Below are 13,551 nucleotides of genomic sequence, written 5' to 3'. Positions count from 1 at the left end.
ACACACACACTACACAAAAAGCTGAGATTTCAAATTCTCTACATTTTCAAAAAACAACGTTTGTACAACTACATACTACAACAACAGGACAATAATATAGATATATAAGTGGACATTGACTGGATGACAAATGGAGAAATGGTATTGATCAGGGGAATAAATCTCCTCCCTGGCTAATCATTTTATCGTTTAATAAGTAATGGATTTTGTTAGTGAATGAAAATGCCTCTGGAGCTCTTATGGGCTGCGCTACTCAGAGACTCCTACTTTAATGGAGCATGCTTAGCTCTGAAGGAATCACTATTGCACTAAGAGCATCTTATGATAGCCCATAAGACACACAAAGGTGTTTCCTGAATCTGTCACAGTAACACTGTCACAAACGCTAGAATTCATTATAGTGTTCTTACTAGAACGTAATGCATTTACGAAAAAGTTCCCAAATACACAAAATCTATTGTAACTTTGTTAATTTTTTTGGGAACATCTCCATAATGCACTGAACGCAAGCGTGTTTACACAGTTTACAAGTGTCAATAGGATTCAAATGCTTGTGTAAGGACTTTTATTAACTTTATTAACTAGCTACTAAATAGGATGTGCTAGTACAAACAGTCTGTTTTCTAGCAGCTCCCCTTTCTGGCAAAGTACCTATATACATTCTTAGTCAAAAAAAAAAAAAAGAAAAAGTTAAATCTAATAGTAGTAGCAGCTAAATCTAAAACCTTAAAGGTTTCTTAATTCAGTTTGTGTTTCAGAGGAACCCTTAAAGATTCTGAAGCAAAACATTACCACATATTGTTTCACATTCAGAGAGACTTCCAAGTTGAAAACGTCTAAGAAGCTAAAAACCTTTAAGTGTTCAAAAGAAACCAATTATTTTTTGGTGTTCTTTTAAGTTTTCACTGTCAGTTCTAATAAGAACCCTTTTATTAAATCCTAGCGTTTGGTATATGCCCTGATTTACTCCTACTATGAAAATTACATGAAAAGATCATAGTGTTCTAGTTTCTAGAAATCTTGGCCCAGCTTTGCTATGAAAGGGGGCCATGTTTAAAACAAAATGGCTCCTTTATGCACGCCAACAATCGGCTGATTCTCCATTAGGAAACTAAGCAACATCTAATGCTAACATACATAAACTATCTAAATACTAACAGACTTTGCAATTATTGCAATATATCATTTTACTTTTTGTGATTCCAAGGAAGCATTTTCTCAGAAATGGCTTTGTTCTCATTTTTTTCTTTTCTTTTCTTTTTTTTTTTTAATTCTTTGTAATTCTGGAAGCACTTGGTCCGAAAGACCTGATTATTTTCTATCTAACAAAAAGATACACAGATAGTTAACACTTGCGTATATATCATATACAAATGAAACAGTGAGAAAAAGTAATGTTTTTAACAATAAAAACAATCATCTTCAAAATACATTGAAAATAGATTAAAAAACAACAACAGGACATTAACAAGGACAAAACCAACAAATCAGGAAAGCACTAGAGTTGTCATATAATAATCTTCAAATCTGCTTATCTATTTCATACACTGATCATTATTTTTTGTTTGTTTAGGATTAAAAAGATTTTTGCACACATCTACAAACACGTGTGCATGAACTACGTTTCCAGCATCATGAGTGGTATATTGCACATTTTGCATATATATATATATATATATATATATATATATATATATATATATATATATATATACATGTATATATGTATATATATATACATACATATTTATATATGTACAATAAACGGTGTTGAATTTTTCCAGATCAAAACGATTCCTTACTTTTTCAATTTCACTGGGTTTGGATAGAATAAATAAAAACGGAGTGAAAAATGTTAAAACAAATAATGTGGATTAATGCCCAAATTGTATGACTTTACAGTCTAAGCCTGAATATTTGCAGGCATTATTTTTCTTAGATTGTACAAACGCAGAAAAAAAAACAACAACAAACAACTGGACAGAATGAACAAAAAGCAATAATAATGTTGATATGTGCTAAGAAGGTAAAAAAATACTCAATATATGTCTTCAAAAACAACAAAGGACAAACAAAATGGTGTTAATTAATAAGTAGCTCCACTAGCAACATCCCATTAGAAATTTATCGTCCATCAAATTTATCCTACATGAATGTAACAATACGTAGCTAGTTAGCAAAAAATTGTAGATATTATTAGCTTAAGTATTTGCCAAGATACTAGATAATCACAGTATTATTTAAACGAAACCAACCATAGTTTATTATTTAATGCATATATAATAAATTTGACCTTTTTTTCTAAACCTGTTTGCATAAGGATCATATATACACTACTGTATACTCATGTACGCATTCATCGCATTAAAATGTTTAGTGATTATTATCCAGAACCACGAAGGATGAGGTTAGCAAAATGTTAGGAATGAAGGTATTAATGTAGCTCCGTTCATCTTCCTTGTGTTGTTCTTTGGAGGTCCGTTTTATTTCTCACTCTACTGATGAGAATGAAGACATGTGGCCCACAATGGTATGAGAACAATAGCTACTTGTATAATTCACAAACACACATACTGTTCTCTAACCCTAGGTTCACACTAGCAAGTGACAAAGTCACAAGTGAAAATTTTCCATGTACGTACGCGACGATTTTAGCAACATCGCAACAAGCGGCATTTGAACAGAGATTTTCTCAATTTTACGCAAATTAGCTATGAAGAGGTAAAGCAATAAATAGGCTGGAATGATTCTGGAATGAAATCCTGGTCTGACGTTTCTTCAGTTCCCCACTCACAACTTTATCTGCAATCAGTTCCCATGATTGATTGATCCTCCAAAATGGGAGAAAACTTATAACCGTGGTTTCACCTTATGCTGTCATATTTGACCTCTCAATAAATATGTATAAAGAAATTACGAAGAAAAATAAAGCTTGAAAGGAAGTAGCAGGGATCGTTGATGCCTCTGGTGAGTGTATGTAGCTAGTACAGCTAGCTTGCGTTCCTAACCTGACAATGAAGCTAGTACAAAGCCTAGCACATAACGTGATTACTGCGTGTTTGACTAGTTAGCAGCTATACGTTTTGGCTACTATCATTTATCAAAAACATGTTGGACAGCACATGGCCATGACAGTAGCGGTCGCTGCACACTTACAAGAGACTGCAAGTAACACGAACGACTTTTCACTTGCTAGTGTGAACCTAGGCTAAGGCTTTACGACTTATTGTAATTAATCAGGATTTTTTTCCAATTAATATACCTACTAGCTAATTTCAATGAAATCTTCACATTAATCATATTGATCTCACTAAATATAACGCAGTGTCTTCTCTCAGCACTACTTATACGCATGCACCTGAAGCTGAGTGGACGAGGATGGAGGAAGAGCTTTCTACATTCAGGATGGTTATTGGTGGTTATTGCTTCCATTGAGTTCCACTGGGATACTGGGCCTCCATCCTCTCTTCCTGTTCCCCTGTCCTGAGTTTCTAGCATTTTCCTTGTTTCTTTTTTCGCTCTACAATATGGAAGGGATGGGTGAGCGGCAGCGGCGCAGGGGTCCCGGGGCCTCGTAGGGATCATAGGGCGCGCCGGTGATCGGGGTCAAACGCAGCGACGACCCTGCCATTCCCGATATGTTGTTCAAGCTGCGAGATTTCTCGTAGCCCGTGGCTGCCGTTTCATCGATCAATGTTTATAAGAGTTAGTAGTTAAATGAAGTTTTTTTGGTCATTTAATGGATGGACATAATTTCAAAGTTAGATAAGTGAGTTCGGATGAAGTTAGTGAGAAATGGGTGAGAAAACATAACCGAAAATGTTTAAACGTTTATAAAGCAGATATGAAATTAGAGGAACTCAACCAAATGTTGAAATAAAGGGAGGACATCAAGAAGAGACAGAGACACACATACACACACGCACGCACACACACACACAGGACAAGACAGGACAAAACAAGAAAAGGCGAGTTATGAATTATGTCATACATTTCCGTCCCATAAAATCCACCACAACACACAATTCTTCATAGACTACAGCACTTCAGCAACTCTGCCAGTTGAAGGAAACACCTCCTGGTAAAATATCATGTCTTCCACAGGGAGTGTTATATATGTGTTTCAATCAACTAGAGACAGAGTGGCACAGAGGTCTAGTTTCAGTACTACGGCGAGTACACGCCTGAGCCCTTATACCACGCCCTGTGCTGCTGGAGGCTGTCAAGGATACCACGGTGGCCATTTTGTGGTGATGTCAGCAGCCCACATGTGTGTTTAGCATCTTCATTGAATATTAAGAGTGTGTCCCAAAGTCATGTCTAGTTAGTGTTCTTAGAAAAGCATCAGCCATTTTTAAGAAGATACCAAACACTAAAATAGTGTATGCGTAAAAACTATTCGGATGGGATTAGTTTTCTGGACATGTGCCTGTTAAGTAATGGTGCTGTAGCAATTACAATCGATTCGCAATTCCTTCTCTTGATTCTATACTTCCCAACGACAAAAGAATGATGTTGCGCTTACTGCTAGCTGACACATATTTTTACTTTTATATCCAAAAACCCTGTAAATCTTAACAGCTCCAAGCATCACCATCACCACCTCGGGCGCTTTCACACTTGGCCAGTATCCTGGATCAATTCTGGGCTTGGTTCCGGAGGAGCCTCATTATCTCTTGCTTGTTTTCACACAGACAAATTCTTCCTGAGCTGAAGATCGATTAGACAGGTACCCCCTTTCCAGGTCCTTACTCCCTAGTAATTCAACTACTGTATTATTTATTTAATTACTATTTATTTACTTTTGAATAGTGGTTCAGATTAAATGTTTTAGTCAATGTTATACAGAAATCATTGAAATTCTCAGTTATTCACTTACTTGCATTTAAAAAAAAATTCTTTCTTTACTCGATTTATCTAGAACCCCTTCTGTTTTATCATCAGACCACAACATGGCAGGTGTAACCGATGATGGAGCCTGTTTACATGCTCAAGTCCATTTGCAGTGAACCCTAAGAGATTCAGGTTTCCTGGAGTACATCCAGATTCAAAAAAATACTAGTCTCATATCTTTTGGTTTTAAGAGAAGCCCCCTCTTAAATAAATAAATAAATATACACCAATCAGCCATAACATTAAAACCACCTGCCTAATATAGAGTAGGTCCACCATGTGGCACCAAAACAGCTGTGACCCGTCGAGGCATGGACTCCACAAGACCTCTGAAGGTGTGCTGTGGTATCTGGCACCAAGATGTTAGCAGAAGATCCTTTAAGTCCTGTAAGTTGCGAGGTGGGGCCTCCATGGATCGGACTTGTTTGTCCAGCACATCCCACAGATGTTCAATCAGACTGAGATCTGGAGAATTCAGAGGCCAAGTCAACACCTTGAACTCTTTGTCGTGTTCCTCAAACCATTCCTGAACAATTTTTGCAGTGTGGTAGGTCGCATTATCCTGCCGAAAGAGGCCACTGCCATTAGGGAATATTGTTGCGATGAAGGGATGTACATGGTCTACAACAACGTTTAGGTAGGTGGTACGTGTCAAAGTAACCTCCACATGAATGCCAGGACACAAAGTTTCCCAGCAGAACATTGCCCAGGGCATCACACTGCCTCTGCCGGCTTGCCTCCTTCCCATATTGCGTCCTGATGCCATTTCATCCCCAGGTAAGTGACACAGGGGCTAGCTAACCTTTTTCCATCCTTCTATGGTCCACTTCTGATACTCATGAGCATGGGTTCCCTGACCGGTCTGCGGCTACGCAGCCCCATACACAGCAAAGCTGCAATGCACTGTGTGTTCTGACACCTTTATATCATAGTCACCATTAACTTTTTCAGCAATTTGTGCTTCAGTAGCTCTTCTGAGGGATCAGACCAGATGGGCTGGCCTTCACTCCCCATGCGCATCAATGAACCCTGGACGCCAATGACCCTGTCGCTGGTTCATCAGTTTTCCTTCCTTGGACCACTTTTGTTAGGTAGTAACCACTGCTTACCGGGAACATCCCACAAGACCTGCTGTTTTGGAGATGCTCTGACCCAGTCCTCTAGCCATCACAATTTGGCCCTTGTCAAAGTTGCTGAGATCCTTACACTTACCCATTATTCCTGCTTCCAACACATCAACTTCGAGAACTGACTGTTCACTTGCTGCCTAATATATCCCAGCCCTTGAGAGGTGCCATTGTAATGAGATAATCAATGTTATTCATGTCATCCGTCAGTGTTTTAATGTTATGGCTGATCAGTGTGTGTGTGTGTGTATGTATATATATATATATATATATATATATATATATATATATATATATATATATATATATTTATATATATATATAATGTGTGTGTGTGTGTGTGTGTTTGTGTGTGTGTGTGTGATAGTTTGCTCCCCATCATCCCCATTTGCATCCCCATTTGCATCCCCATTTGCTTAAGTGTGTGCTAGTTTGCTCCCCATCATTCTCATTATGCCATTAATGAGACTTCTTGTTATAATGCATTGCTCAACACTAATAATTGCACTGTTGTGCTATTGATAGATATTACATTTTAACCTGGTCATAGTAAAGTAGTCTTGTCAAGGCCACTCTTTCAGCAAGCATTGTGGGTTCTAATAAGACGACTATTGAGAATGTCAGTGGTCAAGGTATTTCCATAATACAGTACACTACGACCTAGCTGAAGACAAGAAAAAAGTCCCCTTGTCCCTTTCCAATCTTTAACTGTCCACTATTGGTGAGCCTGAGCTCACTGTAGCCTCAGATTCCTGTTCTTGGCTGACAGGAGTGGAATCTGATGTGGCCTTCAACGTGTTGTGCATTCTGAGATGCTTTTCTGTTTACCACGATTGTGTAGAGTGGTTATTTGAGTTACCATATCAGTACCAGTCACTGGATGGTTTTGGTTTTTCACACCATTTTGTGTAAACCCTAGAGATTTTTTCTGTGTGAGAATCCCAGGAGATCATCAGTTTCTTAAATTTTCAAATCAGCCCACCTGGCACCAACAGCCATGCCACAGTCAAAATCACTGAGATCCCAATTTCCCCTTATTCTGGTGTTTGATGTGAACATTAACTGACACACTTGCCCTGCATGGTTTTATGCACAGCACTGCTGCCTTGTGATTGGCTGAGCTCTTGAATAAGCAGATGTACATGTGTTCCTGATAAAGGAACCAAGCTGATTACCAAGCTGACAGATTGTTAGCAAAAATGCTATGATTTTTAGGTTCTATTTTTTAATGACTCATATTTGTTTTTTTGTTGTTTTTTATTGCTTTGTTAAAAACACCTCTCCTAGACGAGTGTTTGGGACACATTCAATACTGAAAATTAGACTAAAAAAGTTTAGATTTTTGATTTTGATTTTGATCAACTTTGGTACTTGTGGATACCTTGGCTACCTCCAACAGCTCTTTAAATCACACTTCCCTTGACTGCGTGGTCATAAAACCTTTGCTAGGTTATCATAAGCATGACAGAACATCAACATGAACTACTCCCTTTGAATCTTACTTTATACTGTTCCGTATATGTTCATAGTTATTAACATATGACGTCAGGCTTATGACTGTACCCAGGTTTGGCTTAAATGACCAGACATTTAAGCAAAAGTGCAAGAAGCTTCTTTCCATCCACATTTCATTCTTTTCCCCCTTCTCTGTTTTTCACAATAGCTCTCTTTTCTGGTGTGTTTTAGCTGGAATGCATGAGGAAAAGGGAAAAAACAACAGCTCCCTCTTTAAATAGATGATTAGGACACATGCAAACACACAAAACACACACACACATATGCATATGTACACACACTGGCTGTGGAAGGCAACAGGTAAAAATGCATACAATACAATGTAATACACTGAATATTCACTGAATTGCCAGTTTATTAGTACTGTAACTAATACCATGGCAACCATGTAGAGGACACACACTTCATCACACAAATAATCTAGACAGAATTCAGTCAGTAATGTCAGCTACATCAGTGTGTGGTAAAATCAGCAATAACAGTCTCTTTCTCACTAGATCTATTTTTCCTCTGTCTCTCTCCACTACAGGAGCTTTAGCAGACTGTGAGAAAAACTCTGAAATATATATGAAGACTCTAGACCTACACACAAACACACACACACACACTCACGCAAGGACGTCTAAACACAAACAAGGTCACATACATTTACAAACACTAATTAGCAACCACAGACATAAAGATCAAAACACTCACGAGTTATTGACTAGCACATACAAATGCACCCGCCACCATGTTTCACATAAACTTTAGTCACCTGTAGTGGATTCATTTTTTTCTCCCTGCAACTGACCCAGGTTTTTTTTCTTCATAACTGCGAGTTTGATTTCTCTCATTTCTCTTTCCTGCTTCCCTGTTCTCATGCTTGAACACCAAAGGGCAGAGCTGGGCATGCAGAGAAAAAAAAAACTAATTGAACACTAAAGCTTGAAGGGAACACTGTACCATACCAAAGCAAACCTTCCAGCCGTTGTAGCAAATATTTAGGGTTTAATAATACTTGAATGCCTTTCAATACTAAATCAATAATAAGTCAAATAGATTTTGATTAGAATATATGTTACCATCAGACACAGTACTTTACTGCTCATGTAATTATATGGATGACTGCTTTTATTTTTACGTGTAGCAGTAATTTTTACTGAGAAAGGTTTGGGTTCCTCTGCCCTGGTTGGCAAGGAGGCATGGAGACAAGTTAGCGTTCACACTAGAAATGCCTCAACTCTGATTGGTCGGAAGGCGTTAATTAATTTTCTATAACTGCAGCTGCAAGGCTTATATTAATGAGCTCTTTCTAATACTTATCATTTCTACAGTAACAGTAATGTATGGTACAGTAGACGATGAACATAAACAGATTAAAAGCTTGTATAATTGTTGATATGTTGAAATTTTCTGTGGGGAGATGAAAGGAGTCTCCAGTGTCAGCACATGGGACAGAGAAATTTGTCTTTTGCGGTGACAAGCTGCGTCTTTTTACTTATTAACTTCAAGAGAGAGAAAAAAGTGAGGCGTATGAGAGAGCAGCTGTTTATAATCTAAGTGATAACTGGAAGTAACTTGTTTCACAGACATTCCACAACATTAAACGTAACGAATATGAATTTAAAAAGTATTTCATTGATTACATTTTCTAATTTAACTGAAATTGATTACAATTTAAATTTCAGAAGCTAATGTGATATTGATTGCCTTGTGTTTAAAATCTCTACTTTTAATAAGACAAAAATTTTATTTAATTCAGTTCGGAAGATGCCCTTGCATACTGTTTTCATGGTTTTCTTTTCTTTTAGTAAAGAAGTTACTACAGAACAATACAGCACTCAACTATTCATATATATATGTATATATATATATATATATATATATATATATATATATATATAAGAAACATTAAGCAATAACTTAAACTTTACTTAGAAACTTTACAAACAAGTAAAGTTAGAAGTTGTAAAGTCAAAAATCCAAAGTGAAAGATAAAACAATGGAGGTTTTATTATTTTTTTCACTTTTTTTGGAAGTGGGAAGAGAAAAGGACAATGACTGAGTGATGGATGGATTCTAAGAAAATGGAGGTGAGGCCAGCGTTTACACCACCTTCATATTAAATGCAAATTAAACTGAGCGCAAATCTATTGGGATAGTTACATCAAACCAATATATTGAAATAGAGACAATGTTAGAAAAATACTGTATATGTAATATACCACAGCGCTGCCAAATTGTTGAATCTGATTGGTGAGAAAGAATCGCAAAAAAAAAAAAAAAGGTTGGCAAATCGCTGTGGTGTAAGAAGACCAAAACACTTCTGCACGTGATCACTGACTATTGTCCTATAACAGCACACCCCCCAAATGTTAGTACATAGTATAGCAATTTTATTTAATGATACCAAATTCCTAAAATATACCACTTCTATGATGAATACCTACCGACTGATTGGCTGTATGGAATTCAATAAACACAGTAAAGTACAGTATTAGTATATTAAATACCTACCCACAGTCACACCTAAGAAATACTGGCACTGCACTGGCGGCCTGGAGATGGATGGAGAATGAGATGAATATTAGTCAGTGGAGAGCAATAATGAGTAATGGAGAAAGAGGTGAAAGACATGAAGAGAAAAAGAGGGTGCGCAAACATCAAAACCAGTTTTATAATCTCTGACGTTTTAGAAATCTATATTATCCTGCTATATTGTGTACATATGACCTTTAAGATCAGGTGTTAATGTTTTTCAGACTGACAGAGATGTCTCCCTTTAATATGTTTGAGTTTTGTGCTATTTAATGCAGGATTATTTGAAATTTATATATATATATATATATATATATATAATTACAATTATTTTTATAATAATTTTAATTATTCATTATAAATTAATTAACTAATATCAGGCAAATCATTTAAAAATGGAGTCAACTGTCTACTTTCGGTCTGCATTGCATCTCATCTGAATTCTGTAGGTTGCCCTTAGTAGTTCTAGAAAGCTAGTTAACCCATAAACTAGCATTAATATACACAGGTTAAACCATGAACAGATATTTTAACCCATAACCTAGGATTAAACAGCATCAAACATTAACTAGCATTGTAGAGAGCAGGTTAACCCACAAACTAGCATTAATATACACAGACTAAAACATAAAACAGTTACTGAAATTTACAAACTAGCATTAATATACATCAGCTAAACCATGAATTAGCATTGTAGAACACAGTTAATTTACAAACTAGCATAAATTTACATCAGCTAAACCATGAATTAGCATTGACATAAAATATTTTAACCCATAAACTAGCATTAAACAGCCTCAGACATTAACTAGCATTGTAGAAAACAGGTTAACCCACAAACTAGCATTACTATACACAGACTAAAACATAAAACAGTTACTGAAATTTACAAACTAGCATTAATATACATCAGCTAAACCATGAAATAGTGCTGTAGTAAATGTTTGACCCTTTACACTAGCACTAAACAGCCTAAAAAAAGACCTAGCATTGTACAAAATAGTTAACCAACAAACTAGATTATTAATATCAGATAATTGGATCTGAGTCGCATCTCATTTGAATTCTGTCAGTTGCCTTCTTGCAGTTCACTAGAAACCTAGCTAACTCACAAACTAACATTAATATGCACTGGCTAAAGTATGAACTTGCATTGTTGTAAATGTTTTACCCTATCAACTAGCAATAAACAGACTAAACCATGAACTAGCACTGTAGTAAATGGGTTAACCCAAGAACATTAATATTCAAGGGCTAAACTATGAACTAGCATTGTAAAGAACGATTAACTGTCAAAGCACACTGTAATGACAAATGAAACAGGGGAATGTACTTTGTTTTATTTCTTATTTATCAATCATCCTTGAACATCCTAGCCTGTTAAACTATGTACAGTATATATAAAAAAAAATTGGATGTTGTGAGTGTTAAGCATATGTTAAGCAATAAGCATTCATTTCTATAATTAGGTCATGGCTGTGTATTGCTATGAAGGCCATATGTACACAGAGATGCCTGTTCCTGCAACATGTCAGTGTATTGATTTGCAGGCAGTTAAAAATGGAAAGGGTTTGTATTACCCACAATTAAATTCTATTGATCTGGGCTCGCCCAGAACGCAAATCAAGAGTGCTAGCAGTGGTGTGTTTAGCACGTAAAGATGTGTAGCTTGTAACTTGAGAGGTCTTTTGAACAAACTCTAAGTCTTCTAAACCACTTAAACACTTGGTTAGCCACTGTGGGCTAGCCTAGCCACAGTTAAACAGGCATCCAAGTGGCTAACCTCAGGAAGGGCTAAACCACCTGTAATACAAGCTTTAGTAGTGCTATGACACCAATTATACCCTAAATGACTGGTTTTAATATTTGAAGGCACATAGTAAGGAGTAACTGAGGTCATGCTGAGGTCAAAGGTCATGCAGATGAATATTTGAATAGCAGAACAATGGAATGTGTGAATTGATATCAATATCAAAGCACTAATGTACTGAAAAATGAACCCCTTAAAAAAAACCCAAAAAAACACATTTTGGCGCATGTCACATTTAGATATTTAAAAATAAACAACCATATTTTCCAGACAATAAGTCGCTAAGAAGTGTAAAATGCACCTCCCTAAATTCTATTTTGTCACATAAACGACATGTAGATGTCTTTATTTTATATAACGTTTGTATTGCCTCTAAAATGGCATAATAATTCTAATAAGATTTTCAATATTATGCTAGCATCAAGTTATGACACATTCATGTCATGTGGGAGAATTTAGGATGGAAACGTTCCTGTCATTCTGTATACCTAAATAATGAATATGTTTGTTGTAGTTTTTAGTTTTTATCTAATATTAGCTAGAAATAGCATTTAGCTTTGTTCCGTTGAACATCTTTAACAGAATTGAAATCAGTGGTACAATTTATTAGCTGTAAGAAATGATAGATTTTAAAATTTCCACTTTATTTCCTTTGCCACATGGCATGTTCTGGCTGCCAGTTGCCTCACTTCCTGGTTTAGTCAAAGTATTTGGTGGCTGTTTGAGAGCTGACAAAAATCTGACTCAGACTGACATGAATGTTTTTTCTTCAGTAGAAAGAAAGGTGGTGATTATTATATAATGCAACTGCAATGGCAAATTATCATAATTGCTGGAGTAGCAGGTCTACCTTAAAACTACAAACAATTGGGCTACTACAATCATTGTCGCATTTGCTAGAGGGCAAAATACTTGTCTTATAGTCTGGAGAATGCAGTACTACTTACCTACTTCAACTGTTTTCAGACCTGCCAACCTTCGAAGAGGAATAATGCATAGTCCCACCAATGGGGAGGAAAGAGGGGGATTAAAAAAAAACGCAATACATTTTCGATATAGTCCTTTCGCAAAGTAGAAATGTTTAGATGCACACTTTCTTTCTTGCTATTTCTAGTAACTACATCAAGCAGCAGCTTTCTTCCCCCCCAAGTGCATGGTGGTTACCGTAAAATTCCATATATATGTTCACTCAGGTTTCTACCGTGACTGACTTTGAATGCATCTGCGCAGTTAACTGATGTTAACTATACACTTGTCTAACGATAGCTAAGTCAAACACACGCTGGTAGAAATGACATTAATGAACTCAAAACGTTCGCTGTTTACCTTGACAGAAAGCGAAGCTGCAGCGTCAGTGCATCTTTCGAGCAGGAAAATTCGGCCAGAAGATTACTAATGTGAGAAGGGGGCAGGGCTTTCGGGTTGTCAGTTAATATCGGGGAGATCAAAACACCTACGCACCTGTCAATCATTCCAGATTCATATGGTGATTGGCTCTTTTGGCATATTTTTGAGTGATAATTTCTACCAACATACTCCGATGTTAAATTGCTGAGCTCCTTTGCAAAATGCGCCAAGGTTGGCAGGTCTGTGTTTTGTGTCTATGTATTGTGAGATTTCTCATTGTTACCATTTTATATAACAAATATATAAGTTATTTAGATGATGATGGGGAAGAGTAGAAGG

The 13,551-nt window shown here is 36.5% G+C and overlaps 1 protein-coding gene across 9 annotated transcripts in view; it reads right to left on the bottom strand.

Moving 5' to 3' along the window:
* The window catches only part of kcnc3b (potassium voltage-gated channel, Shaw-related subfamily, member 3b), a 76,554-nt gene that overhangs the window by 7,397 nt on the left and 55,606 nt on the right, over positions 1–13,551 (bottom strand). For 3 of the 9 annotated variants that reach the window (XM_026926216.3, XM_026926215.3, XM_053233718.1), the window contains one exon: positions 1,771–3,675. The exons of 3 other annotated variants lie outside the window; for them this stretch is intronic. In XM_026926216.3, coding sequence (XP_026782017.1) covers positions 3,521–3,675 — 155 coding nt within the window. In that variant the 3' untranslated portion in view covers positions 1,771–3,520. Of the gene's footprint in view, positions 1–1,770; positions 3,676–6,412; positions 8,421–10,034; positions 10,076–13,551 lie in introns of those variants that run through there. 3 more of the 9 variants (XR_008301692.1, XM_053233726.1, XM_053233729.1) reach the window with 3 other exon arrangements.

The sequence above is a fragment of the Pangasianodon hypophthalmus genome, chromosome 1, assembly GCF_027358585.1.
Source record: "Pangasianodon hypophthalmus isolate fPanHyp1 chromosome 1, fPanHyp1.pri, whole genome shotgun sequence".
Lineage (NCBI taxonomy): Eukaryota > Metazoa > Chordata > Actinopteri > Siluriformes > Pangasiidae > Pangasianodon > Pangasianodon hypophthalmus.
Note: the sequence above shows the minus strand (reverse complement) of the source record. Positions and strands in the feature narration are given on the sequence as shown.